A 12769-nucleotide genomic window follows, 5' to 3' on the forward strand; every position below is an offset into this window, starting at 1 on the left:
GTTTACTCTGTGCCTGCTCACTCTTTTTACCTTAAAAATGTGGCAGAACTTCTAGACATGTACCCCAAAGAATTGAAATCAGGAACGCAAACACCCATGTTCATAGCAGCATCATTCACAATAGCCAAAGGTGGGAACAGTCTGAGTGTCCACTGATGGATGAGTGGCTACACAACATGTGGTCTACAGTATATTATTGTGACGCAGTGTGTTACTCAGCCATAAAAAGGTATGAAATTCTGACACATGCTACAACATGAATGAATCTTGAAAACATTATGATAAGTGAAATAAGCTAGTCACAAAAGGACAAGTATTGTTTGATGCCATCTATGCGAGGTACACAGAGTAGACAAATTCATAGAGACAGGAAGTGAAGTGATGGCCAGGGGTTGGGGTGGGGAGGGGGAGTTGTTTGATGGGCATCAGAGATGGTGATAACCATCTGGAAATAGCGAAGACCCTTACACAACACTGTGCGTGTACTTAATCCACGCAGTTGTACAGTTCAAAGTGGTTACAATGGTACGTTTTGTGTTCTGTGTATTTTACCACTATAAAAAGTGGGGATGTGAGTGCCTGACTGATCCCCGAGGAGGTGGATGATACAGCCGGCCCTCCCTCCCCCTCCCTCCTCCCTCAGCTCTGCTAAAGAGAGAAACCTCTGGGCTTTTCTGCTGAATGAGGGGGCCTCTCAGAACCCTGGCTGGGACTCATTCTGGAACGTACAGATGAGCCCAAGTGTATGTTAGCCTGGTTCCCCTTCTGAAAGCTGAGTTCCCCGACGTTCCCCAAGAACGGGAGTCCCCAGGGGAGAGTGACACGGTGGGAGGGAGAGCCGGCAAAGGGATGTTATGGATCTGGTCACCACGGTGGGCAGCTGGGCTCAATCTGCTGGGACCCACTGAGGGACTATGGAAAATGCACCTCAGTTGTTATACGAGAGACCAAGGAGGGAATGTCTGTCCCGGTCCAGGGCTGCCCCAGGGGCTGTTAGCTCCTACCACTTCCAAGGTGCAGGGTGGGGTGGCAGGCGGGGGGCGGCACCTTCCTGCAGGCACTGCCCCTGTGTGTCCCAGGAGCCCTGGGCAGAAGGCCCTCAGGGCAGCTGAGGTGAGGTGCATCAGGTTACACGTGTGAATCTGATTGGGCAGCAGGGGCGGGAGTAGGAGGGGGGCTTCCAAGACAAATGACAGTGTGAAGTGTCTTTGTTTTCCCTCTGGGAACCAAAATTCTGCAGGATGGGAATGTGTCTCAAGGCTTGTCCCTTTCATAGGTGAGCCAGTATGGGGTGATTTCTGCCCCCAGACTCCCTCGCAGGATGATGGGGTGGCCCTGTGGCAGGCCCACGGGAGCCTGGGGGTGCCGAGCAGAGCAGGGCAGAGGCTGCTGCTGCAGGCGGAGCCCAGCACTCGATCCTCCTGGAAACACTCCTGACTAGTTGCTACAAAGCCCAGCTCCGCCCGCACCTGTGAAGGATACCAGAAGCCCTTGATAAGATCTCAAGTCTTCGAGGAATAATGGGCGTGGCCTTAGGCCCTGGTTTTTCCTCCAGGGACCTCCTTTCAGCCCTCTCTGGATGCCATCCCTCTGAGGCCTGCCACCTCTCCAGGGCCCTGCACTGAGCTAGGCCTGGGGCCCAGCCCTCTAGAGCCTGCAGCCCAGTGGAGAGTAAGACGCATGCATACAACCAGCATTTGAAGAATTCACTGGGCAGTGGGGAAAGAGAAGTAGGAGATGTCCCCAGGGCCTGAGCAGGCAGCCAGGAGGCAGGATGAAGGAGGAGTGGGGCATTGGCAGACCTGGAGCTCTGCTGTGCAAACTTGGGCAAGTTACTTAACCTTCCTGAACCTCAGTTTTCATTCTGAGAGATAAGTAGATGAAGGCATATGGAATGCTAAAGAGATTGCCTGGTTTATGATATGGGCACAGTGCACATTAGCCATTCCTATTATTAGTAGAGGCTGCTGTATGCATGCCCATAGGCCGAGGCTGGGCGAATCCTTCACCCGCTGGCCTGCTATTAAAACAGGGACTCGGGCTACTTGCTAGATAACCTCTAAGGCACTGTTCTGTCACTCTGTGAATGTAAGGACCTCGAGCTCTGGTAGGTGGAGGGAAGGGGAAAGTGACGCTGGGTGAGTGACACAGGGTGAGCGAAAGCAGAGGCAGAAAGAGCATCGCATGTGAGTAGTTTCCTGCCGGGTAATAAGTGACTACAAACTGAGCGGCCTGACATGACCCCGTTTATAACCTCACAGTTCCAGAAGTCAGAAGTCCTGCTTGATATAGCCCGGGGCTGGAAGCAAGGTGTCAGCCAGGCTGAGTTCTAGTCTGGAGGCTCTGGGGAACAAGCACTTGTTCCCAAGGTGGAGAGTTTACTTCCTACAGTTGTAGGACTGCAGCACCGTTTCCTTGCTGCTCATTGACTAAGGGTTTTTCTCAACCTCTAGAGGCCGCCCACATCCTTACACAAACCCCCTCTTTCAGGCCAGCAACTCTGTCTCCACCTCCACTGGAACACAGGTCACATTGTGCCCAGTCTCCCTGGGAGAGGGCCCCAGCACTAATGAGGGTGTCATGCTCCTATAGGGGGAGGCCAGGCAGGGCCCATGGCTAGGCTACGCCCTCCAGAGAACCTGCCAGGCCTTTCATGTGCCATCCTTGAAAGCCATTTATGTCCTTACAGACTGGGCATGGTGTGTATCCCAAGAGCCGCGACGTAACAGGGCTGCAAAATCGTGTTTATAACTTAAGGCCTACAGACCTCACCTCATTTCGGATTAGTCTGGTGTCCAAAAAGAAAACACCTCTTTAGAAGGAGGCATTTTCTTAGAGGCCCAGGCCCCTTAGAGGGTTTGTGTCTGCGGACCCTTTGTGCATCTCAATGCTGGGGTCAGGGACACAGAAGCCTGTGGTCTGCTTTGTGGTAGATTTTGTTAACTCCGAGTTGGGAAATGGGGCTGGGTGGTAGACAGAGTCTATCTCCTCCTTTTTCCCTGGTGGTAAGGTCTGGTATAACTCCCAACATCGCACAAGTTACTGTGTTGGCCAATTAGACAAATTACTTGCCTTCCCTGGGCCTAAGTCTCCCTAAACATGGGGGATCACAGTGTCCTCTTCACACTAAAGGGAATCCGGCACCCCACCGACTTCTCAGGATGTTGGGAGACCAAGGTGGGGCGATAGATGAGGGGGAGGATTTCTCGAGTGGGGTCATCCATCATCTCTGCCTCCAGCGGTGTCTCATGGAGCCTGTCTGTTCTCTGTGTCCCGCAGCCCCTACCCAGGCCCCTGAGCGTCAGGGATGGAGAACTCCTCGGCAGCGTCGGCCTCCTCCGAGGCTGGGAGCAGCCGCTCCCAGGAGATCGAGGAGCTGGAGAGGTTCATCGACAGCTACGTGCTCGAGTACCAGGTGCAGGCGCTGCTGGCCGACAAGACGGAGGGTGACGGGGAGAGTGAGAAAACGCAGTCCCACATCTCCCAGGTGAGCGCCGCCCACAGGAGGGGCGGGGCCTGGGCAGGGGGCGGGGCCTGGGCAAACTCAAGTGGGCTGAGAAGGGACTGTAGCTCTGGGCAGTGTCTGGTCGCCTAGATTGCCGAGATGTGGATGGCCCCACCCAGCAGAGTAACCGAGCCAGTCAGGAAGCCCCTGGCCGTGTGCTCCTGGGCCCTCTGACCCACCTCTACTCTGTCCTAACCCGCCGGGCAACTGGGACCCAGCTGGACTGAGAGTTCATGGAGCCCTCGTTTACTGAGTACCTACTGTATGCTGGCCACCACTCCCTGTCCTCCACAAGCCCATGTTCTAGAAGTGATCTGATGATTGTAGCTTATCCAAAATGTGCATCATCAAAAGTCTATCACTTGTGACTAATTGGTCTGAATTTCACATACAGGCAGTCATTGGCAGAACTGAATCTCTCAGGCAGTTACCCAGGGCTCTGTGTACCAGAACCTGTTAGGCAGATGAGGCCTCCTGACCAGAATCTCAGATTGGTCTCCCCGCTCCTGGGTCAGTCTGCAGCAGCCCTGGGCTTGAGTAGAAGGTAAACTCGGCTGAAAGGCTGGGCTGAGGATTTGGAGGTCTTGAGTTTTCCCATATAAACCACTCAGGTCCGGGACCATGTCACGTGCATCTTTGCTGAACACAGTAAATCCTCAGTAGATATTTGTTCAAGAGCTGGTTCTAGATTTGCTTCTAGCTGCCTGCGTGACCTCAGGCAGAAGCCCTCAACTCCTCTGAGGCTTGGCTTTCTTATCTGATGAATGGGGATGATCCTGCTGCCTTAGGAATGTTGGAAGATCAGACGTGATGAGACCCAAAAGCTACAGAGAAGCAGGGTATTGCCTGCAGTGGATGCTCGGGAAGGGTTTCTTCTGCTCAGGGTCTGGATCCTGGTGTCCACCTCTTGTACTTGTCCCACCTCAAGCCTGGGACTCCTCTGACAAATAGGGGCCACACGGGTGCCTGCTTTGGAGAAAAGCCAAGTGCAGCTGTCAGGCATGCCATCTGGGTGGGCAGAAGATCCAGACCCTCCAGCTTTTAAGAAAGCCAGAATGACCCTGTGGCTTTCTTGGAACTCAGGACCAGGAGTGGACCTAATTCTGAAGCTGTGGTGGTCCTCGCCTTATCCCCACTGGAGGGTAGGGAAGAGAAGATTGGCCCTGAGAGAGAAATGGACATAAATGTGATGCTTTCCTTGAAGCCTTTGAAGTTCTAAAATCATAGTTAGTGTGAGCCTGTAATTTGTCCAATATTCGCTCTGCAAATGTGTGCTGAGCACCTGCTCTGTGCCTGGTGCTGTTCTAGGACTGGGTACCTGGCAGTAAGCAAAGGAGATGAATAGCTCAGCCCTCGTGGAACTTAGTCCAGTGGCAGATGGCAACTGCTGTGGGGAAAATAAATCAGGAAAATGGAATGCGGAGTGATGGCGATCAGGAGGGGGTTGCAATTTTAAGTAGGATGTCAGGGAAGATGTCACCAAAGGAGGTGGAGGGGTGAGCTTGCAGATGTCTGGGGAAGGGGTAGTCCAGGCAGGAGGAACAGCACATGCACAGGCCTGAGATGGAAGCGTCATTCCTGGGGCAGCAGGGAGGCCATTGTGGCTGGAGCAGAGAGAGAAAGAGGAAGGGCAGAGGAGGTGCTTGAGCGAGGTAAATGGGATTGGGTAGACCAAATGTATGAGGGCTGAGCCCTGGGGTTGCCTGCATTTAGAAAGCAGAGTTGTGAAGGGGGACCCAGCAAAAGAGACCAGGAAGGGTTACACAGTGAGGCAGGAGAAAATCCAGGCAAGATGGGATGCCAAAAGCCCTGGGGAGGATGTATTTTGAGGGAATGGGGGGAGGCAGGCTGGCTGTGTTGATGGTTAACTGATGCTGCAGGCCATGCAGGAGGAGGATGAAGAAGAACCTAATGGAGCCATGGGAGCTGTTGATGACCCTGACTGGAGAGGTGACAGTCCAGAGGTGGGAGGTGAAGATCAGGAGATGAATTGGAGACAGGAGGATGATTCAGGTCCTCCATGTATTACAGGAGTCCCTGTAAAGAGGAGAGGCACGTGGTTTGAGGGGAAGCGAGGTCAAAATGGGAGCATAACAATATGTCATGGGTTGATGGAAGTGGTCCAGGGCAGAGGGGCCGGTTGCTGGAGCAATGACCTCGAGTAGGTGAGAGGACTTGGCCTTGGCTGGGGCCCCATGGACAGGCATGTGGTGCTGGCCTGATGTGTGCTTCCTGCCTCCCCCACTGTGTGGACTCTGTAACCTCCAGCAGGGCATCCCTTGATGTTTCCTCCAGGTAAAATGGGCTCTTACAAGAGGAGGGTCCCAGAAAGCCATGAAGCTTCACCCCAGAGGAATGCTCTGTGAGTGGCAGAATTTCTGTTCCCAGAGCAGCTACGGGGAGAATTTTGGAAGGAGGGGACCTCCCAGCACCTCTGACCTCCCTGTGGTGACAACTGAGCTCTCAGGATGTCAGGCAGATGGAGAAGTGGCCTCAGTCTGGGCCCTGCACTCCCGGCTCCTGCTGCTGGAATGGATTGAGCCTAACCACGCTTGGATGTCCACATCTGGAGGGGCAGAGTGTGGAAAACACTTGTACCATCTAGATGCATTCCTTAAACTTTCCTCATTCCCTGAAGATCCCAGGAAGAATGCAGACACCTGCAGGATGCTGGGACCTGCCTGTGTGCTGCTGGCTGAGAAGGGACTTTTCAGTCCTGCTCCTGCCAACCGCCCCACCCCCACCCCAAACACAGCTGGGGTCCAGACTCTGAGGAGGGGGCAGCTGTGAGCAACTCTAATCAAGGCTGGGGTTAGATGTGTGCATATAACACACTTAAAAAAATACACTTTCTATTGACACAGCTTTATGGGAAATCTTTCTGCTAAAGCACTTTTGCTTGCTTTTATTTAATCTGATGACTATTTTAAATGGAAGCCAAAGACAAACCAAGCCAAACAAAAAAAAACCTCAGAGAATGTCCCCGGCTGCCTGTCTGCGGTGGTGTTTTGATGTTTCTGGGAGAGAAAATTGTTAAGAATCTTGGAAACCTTGAGAAAGTTGAGGGAGTGGAGAAGAATGTTGCTTTTCAGTGGGTGAGGTCATCTTTTAGGATCTGAGAGATGACAGTTGACACTCTGGAAGAAAATACCTCATGATGCTTGTGCAGTTGTGTTCTCCCCTGCCCCTCTCCCAGCAACAACTAGAAAGAAAAATTGGTGGATGGGTGGATGGATAGATGAGAGAGAAAGAAGCTTCCTTTTTTTCTTTTCTAGATGAGTAACCAAGAGAATGTATATTCTTAGTTTCCTAACATGTTTGGGATGCTGATTTTAAAATTACCCACACATTTCAAGAGTACCTGCTCTCCAATGAATTCCAAGTCCCCAAAGGCACATCCTGAAAGCTGTCCTCACTCTGTCCTTGGGAGGAGGGGCATAATATAGCCCTATTCTGCAGGAGAAGAGATGGAGACAGAGATGAGAAATGGCCAAATCCCCAGTGCCCACCCCTTCCCCACCTACTTTTGGTTCCCTGCTGGGTACTGTCTGTGACTAACAGGCTGTTAAGAGGTTAATATATTTTTTCCCCCATGGAGTGAGAGTTAGGACTCTAAATCTCATTGACCTTTAACCTTTGGTGGAAGAGATTGGGATGTTACGAGTGGGAAAGTTTGGCACTTCTGCTGTTAGTGGATGGTCTTGTGGATCATCAGCAAGCTTTAAAGTGGGGTTCACAGCTCTGGCTGCGCCCTGGAATTGTTCTGGAGCTTGAACAGACCCCACCCCAGAGTTGAGTGGAATGGGGAGGGGCCTGGGCATTGGCACTCTCTTCAGTCCCTGTGTGACTCTGATGTGTGTCTGTCCTCCTTCCCCGCACCTCTATGACCAGCTACCTTGAGCCTCACTCCCTTGGAAGGATAGAACGTAGGGCCATTGTATTCCAATAAATTCTTATGAGTAGGTCAATTGAAGAGCCAGTGAGGGTGAAGATAACTTCCTGTTATCTTTTTGATAGCTTTTTGATGCTGTCAGGCACTTGAAAGGCCTGGCTTTTCTCTCATGCAAAGACCTTACAAAGAGAGATGCCACCATGCAGATATGTAAGACGGGCTAAGAATTCAGATTGACGTCATGTCTCTTTCTCACAATGTTTTTCCTTCTCTTTCTCTTCACGTTTTCCCTTACATTCTGCCTTCCCTGTTCACTGTTTCCTCATCCCCCTTTTATTCCATTCCCTCATTTTCTGCTGCCCTTTGAATTCTTGTTCCCTGCCATCTTCGCTTATAGGAGGAAGCGCTCAATGGTGGACCTCCCATGAAAAGCTTAACAGAAGAAGTGAGTGTAAGGGGAAGTGTGAGGTGGTTGAACATGATGACTCATTTTATTTTTCTCTTTATTTAAAAAAATTATTTCTTTTTAATTACACAAGTACTATATGTATATATTCCCACAGTACGTAAGAATTCAAATACTAATTAGCTATTGCCTTATTCTGCTGTTACCCTACCTCCCGTTGGAATGGTGAGTTAACTTCCTCACCTTTTTAATGCTTTTACCAACACACACACACATCTATAACATGACCTACAGAAATAAAGTATTTCAAAATCATATGTCATGGCTGGTGAATATGCTGTTCAATAACTCACCTTTTTCACCTAGCTGTGTGCCCTAGGGATTCCTCCAGGCTTGTACATCTCTATGTTCCATTTAATGGCTGCACAGTAGCCCATAGAATGAATGTCCCACAGTTAAACCATTCACCTATTGATGGGCATTCAGATTACTTCCAAATTTCCCCCTGGAAATACAGGATATTTCAGTGTATACTTCTGAACATACCTCTTCCTGCACATTTCAAAGTGTTTCTTTAAGTGGATGCTGAGAAATAGAATCAGTTTTAATAGCTATTGCCAAATTGCTCTCTAAAAGGACTGTTGCATTATTCCCAGGATCACCAGTGTATTGGGACAAACGGTCTCTTGTCACTTTAATTTGCATTTCTTTGATTTTTAATGAGGTCGAGCACTTTTTAATCTGATTACCAGTCATTTTTTTTAAAGTAGGTTAAATTTTCATTTTACTTTTGAAGCAACAGTTGGGAAAACATAGACCATCAGAAAACAGAGAAAGAAGTCCACCATAATTTTATGATAAAAACTAGGGTAATTTTTATGTATGATTTTCACCTTATATACTTTTTAAGAGGTGAACTTCTAGCATACAGGTAACCTTTATTTTTATTTATTTATTTATTTTTAATTGAAGTACAGTCAGTTACAATGTGTCAGTTTCTGGTGTACAGCACAATATCCTAGTCATGCGTGTACATACATATATTCATTTTCATATTTTCTTCATTAAAGGTTATTACAAGATATTGAACATAATTCCCTGTGCTATGCAGAAAAAACTTTTTTTAAAATCTATTCTTGTATATAGTAGCTAACATTTATAAATCTCAAACTCCCATATTTATCCCTCCTTCCCTTTCCCCGTAACCATAAGATTGTTAACTATGTCTGCAAATCTGTTTCTGTTTTGTAGATGAGTTCATAATGTCCTCTTTTTTTTTTTTTTAAGATTCAACATATGAGTGATATCATATGGTATTTTTCTTTCTCTTTCTGGCTTACTTCACTTACAATGATGATCTGTAGGTCCATTCATGTTGCTGCACATGGCATTATTTTTATTCTTTTTTATGGCTGATTAGTATTCCATTGTATAAATATACCACCACTTCTTTATCCAGTCATCTGTCGATGGACATTTAGGTTGCTTCCATGTCTTGGCTATTGTATATAGTGCTGCTATGAATATTGAGGGTGCATGTATCCTTTAGAATTAGAGTTCCCTCCAGATATATGCCAGGAGTGGGACTGCTGGATTATATGATAGGTCTATTTTTAGTTTTTTGAGGAATCTCCATACTGTTTTCTATAATGGCTGCACCAAACTACAGTCCCACCAGCAGTGTAGGAGGGTTCCCTTTCCTCCACACCCTCTCCAGCATTTATCATTTGTGAGCTTCTGAATGATGGCCATTCTGACTGGTGTGTGAGGTGATACCTCACTGTAGTTTTGATTTGCATTTCTCTGATAATTAGTGATACTAAGCATTTTCTCATGTGCCTATTGGCTATTTGTATGTCTTTCTATTGCCTGGGTAGACTGCCCTAGGAGAACATTGCTAAGATTTATGTCAGAGACTGTTTTGTCTATGTTTTCTTCTAGGAGATTTATTCTGTCTTGTCTTATATTTAAATCTTTAATCCATTTTGAGTTTATTTTTGTGTATGGAGTGAGAGAGTATTCTAACTTCATTGATTTACATGCTGCTATCCAGTTTTCCCACCACCACTTGCTGAAGAGACTGTCTTTTCTCCATTGCATATTCTTGCCTCCTTTGTCGAAGATTAATTGACCGTAGGTCTGTGGATTTATTTCTGGACTTTCTATTCTGTTCCACTGATCCATGTATCTGTTTTTATGCCAATACCATGCTGTTTTAATTCCTGTAGCTCTGTAGTATTGTCTGAAGTCTGGGAGGGCTATTCCTCCAGTTTTGTTCCTTTTCTTCAGTATTGCTTTGGCAATCCTGGGTCTTTTGTGATTCTATATAAATTTTAGGATTGTTTGTTTTAGTTCTTTAAAAAATGTCCTGGATAATTTGATAGGGACCGCATTAAATCTGTAGATTGCCTTGGACAATATGGCCATTTTAATGATATTGATTCTTCCAATCCAGGAGCATGGGATATCTTTCCATTTCTTTAGGTCATCTTTAGTTTCCTTAATCAATGTTTTGTAGTTGTCCATCTATAAATCTTTCATCATCTTGGTCAGATTTATTCCTAAGTATTTTATTGTTTTGGATGCAATTTTAAAAGGGATTATTTCTTTACCTTCTTTTCCTGCTAATTCATTGTTAGTATAAATAAATGCAACTGATTTTTCATACAGGTAACTTTTAGCTTGCTTGCTTACTTAGCATGATCTCCTGGACATTGTTTGGTGGTTTGGCATAAAGTATAATTGTTTAAAACTGCCAGTTACTGTTGGCTAAATAGTGAAATATTATTAAAGCTAACGGTGATTAATTCAGGCTCTGTTCCAGGCTCAGGATTAAAGTCATGAACAAAATGGACCATAATCCCTGTCCACCCAGCCCTTACTTTTGGATGGGGAAGGACAGATGACTGATGAAGAAGCAAATAGAATATTGCAAGGTGATACACAAGTGAATGAGGCTGGAAGGGGCGAGTCACTGGGCTGTCTGGAAGGCTTACTTAGTCTTCTTGAGCAAAAATTTGAAGAAGGTGAAAGTGAGGCCACTTAGGAAGCAGCCTTCCAGCCAGAGGGCATGCTGAGGACACTGCTCTGGTGTGGGAATGTGCCCCTTTTGAAGACCAGTGTTGGGCCAATCTGGTTGGGAGCAAAGTGAGGAAGAGGGAGTGTCATGGCCTCATCAGCGAGATGCTGGAGGGTTTTGAGCAGAGGAGGGACATGGTATAACTCTTTAAATAGGACTCTTTAAATAGGACTCTGGGTGTTGTGGGGAGAATGGCTAAGGCGAGGAGCGGGGGGAGAGGGGGAAGAAAGGGAGCAGGGAGACCAGGAAATCCTTGGTTGATCCAGGAGAGAGGAGATGGTGGCTTGGAGCTGTGTGGCACCATGGAGATGGGTAAGCAGCGGTCAGATTCTCCTACTTTAAGGCACAGATGACAAGATTTTGTAATGAATGACCTTGACAATTGCCTGAGCCTGTAGAATGACACATTTTCCAGAAGTGAAATATGGAAGACCCTGGGAGAGCTGCTTTGGAGAGGAGAGCTTAAGAATTCAGTTTTTGAACACGAAAGATTTAAGATAGTCTTGGATATCTCAGTGGAGATGTTGATCAAGCAGTTAGATGTACAGAGTTCAGAGGAGGAGGATGACATTTGTAAAAAGCATATGGGTGGAATTTTAAGCCCAAGGTTTTGGGATCTAGGGAAGAGGGTCAAAGATTGAGCTGTAAGAAGTTGGGGCCACGGGGAGGAACTACCAGAGGAGACTGAGATGTGTCCATGTTAACTCATTTACTTTACATAACAATGCTGTGAAGAAGATGCTGCCTTTTTCCCAGCTTACATGGGAGGAGACTGAGGCACAGAGCTGTTGAATAAGCTGCCGAACGTCACACAGTGAGTATGTGGTCAGTCTGCGGTTTGAACCAGGTGCCATACACAGCCTCTCTGCTATTGGCAGTTTCTGTAATTATTACAGGTGGGGAAAACTGAGTCTTAGGGATGAAATGACTTGCCCAAGGTGACAGAGCAGGAACATGAACTCAGATTCGTTGCTTCAAGAGCTCAGGCTCCTAGTCACTGTGCCACGCTGCCTCCCCAGAGGGAAAGTTTTGTTTTTTTTTAAGGATAGGAGCAAAAAGCCTTTCTCCCTCTCTCAGATCTCAGCCTTGGGCAGTCCCCTCCCCCTTACTCATGAGGTTTTCCTGGAGTTTCTCTGCAGATGGAGAGAGGGAGCCACCAGCCAGTCTCCGCCCCCATCTCCCCTCTTCTCCTCTCCTGGTTGGTTAGCGCTGTGCCAGGACAGAGGACGCAGTCGAACGTGCTCCTGACTTTGAGAAGCTCCGGTCTCTAGGGCGTCCCATGCCTGGCTCTGTGAGGCTGGGAGGAAGCGCCATCCCCTCTCAGGTGCCTCAGCGGGAAGAGAGCGCACTGGGTGAGAGCAGCTGTTCCCGAGGGACCTTCAAATTGCCCCTGGTGGTCCTGGCACTCCCTTGATTAAGAAACCTTAGATAGGGTGACTTTTTTTTTCCCCAATGTTCTCTTCTTAATGATTTTTTTAATTGAAGTATAGTTGATTTACAATGTATTAGTTAAGATGACTTTTTAAATACTTCTTCACTTTGAAATGATTGCAGATGTACAGAATAATTACAATAAGATGACAAAGAATTCCTGCATATCCTTTTCCAGATTCTCCAACTGCTTATATTTTACCACATTTGCATTGTGTCCTTTCTCTCCTAGATAAATAGATCAGCCAATCAGTAGATTCTATATATAGAGAGAGATTGCTCTTTATCCCTAAATACTTCAGTGTGTGTTTCCAAAGAACACAGACATTGTTTTACATAATCACAGCACAGGAAATAAACATTGTACAGCACTATAGTTTATAGATCTTATATTTCACCAGTTTTCCCAATGATGGCCTTTCTAGCCAAAAAATTGAAAAAAATTAAATGTAGAGT

General features: G+C 47.2%; 1 protein-coding gene across 1 annotated transcript in view; it reads left to right on the forward strand.

Moving 5' to 3' along the window:
- Positions 1–12769, forward strand: part of LOC140688901 (CBP80/20-dependent translation initiation factor-like) — a 39276-nt gene that overhangs the window by 966 nt on the left and 25541 nt on the right. Inside the window, exon 2 of the mRNA XM_072948885.1 lies at positions 3280–3487. Coding sequence (XP_072804986.1) covers positions 3308–3487 — 180 coding nt within the window. The 5' untranslated portion in view covers positions 3280–3307. The remainder of the gene's footprint in view (positions 1–3279; positions 3488–12769) is intronic.

This window comes from Vicugna pacos, chromosome 24 (assembly GCF_048564905.1).
Source record: "Vicugna pacos chromosome 24, VicPac4, whole genome shotgun sequence".
Taxonomy (NCBI): Eukaryota; Metazoa; Chordata; class Mammalia; order Artiodactyla; family Camelidae; genus Vicugna; species Vicugna pacos.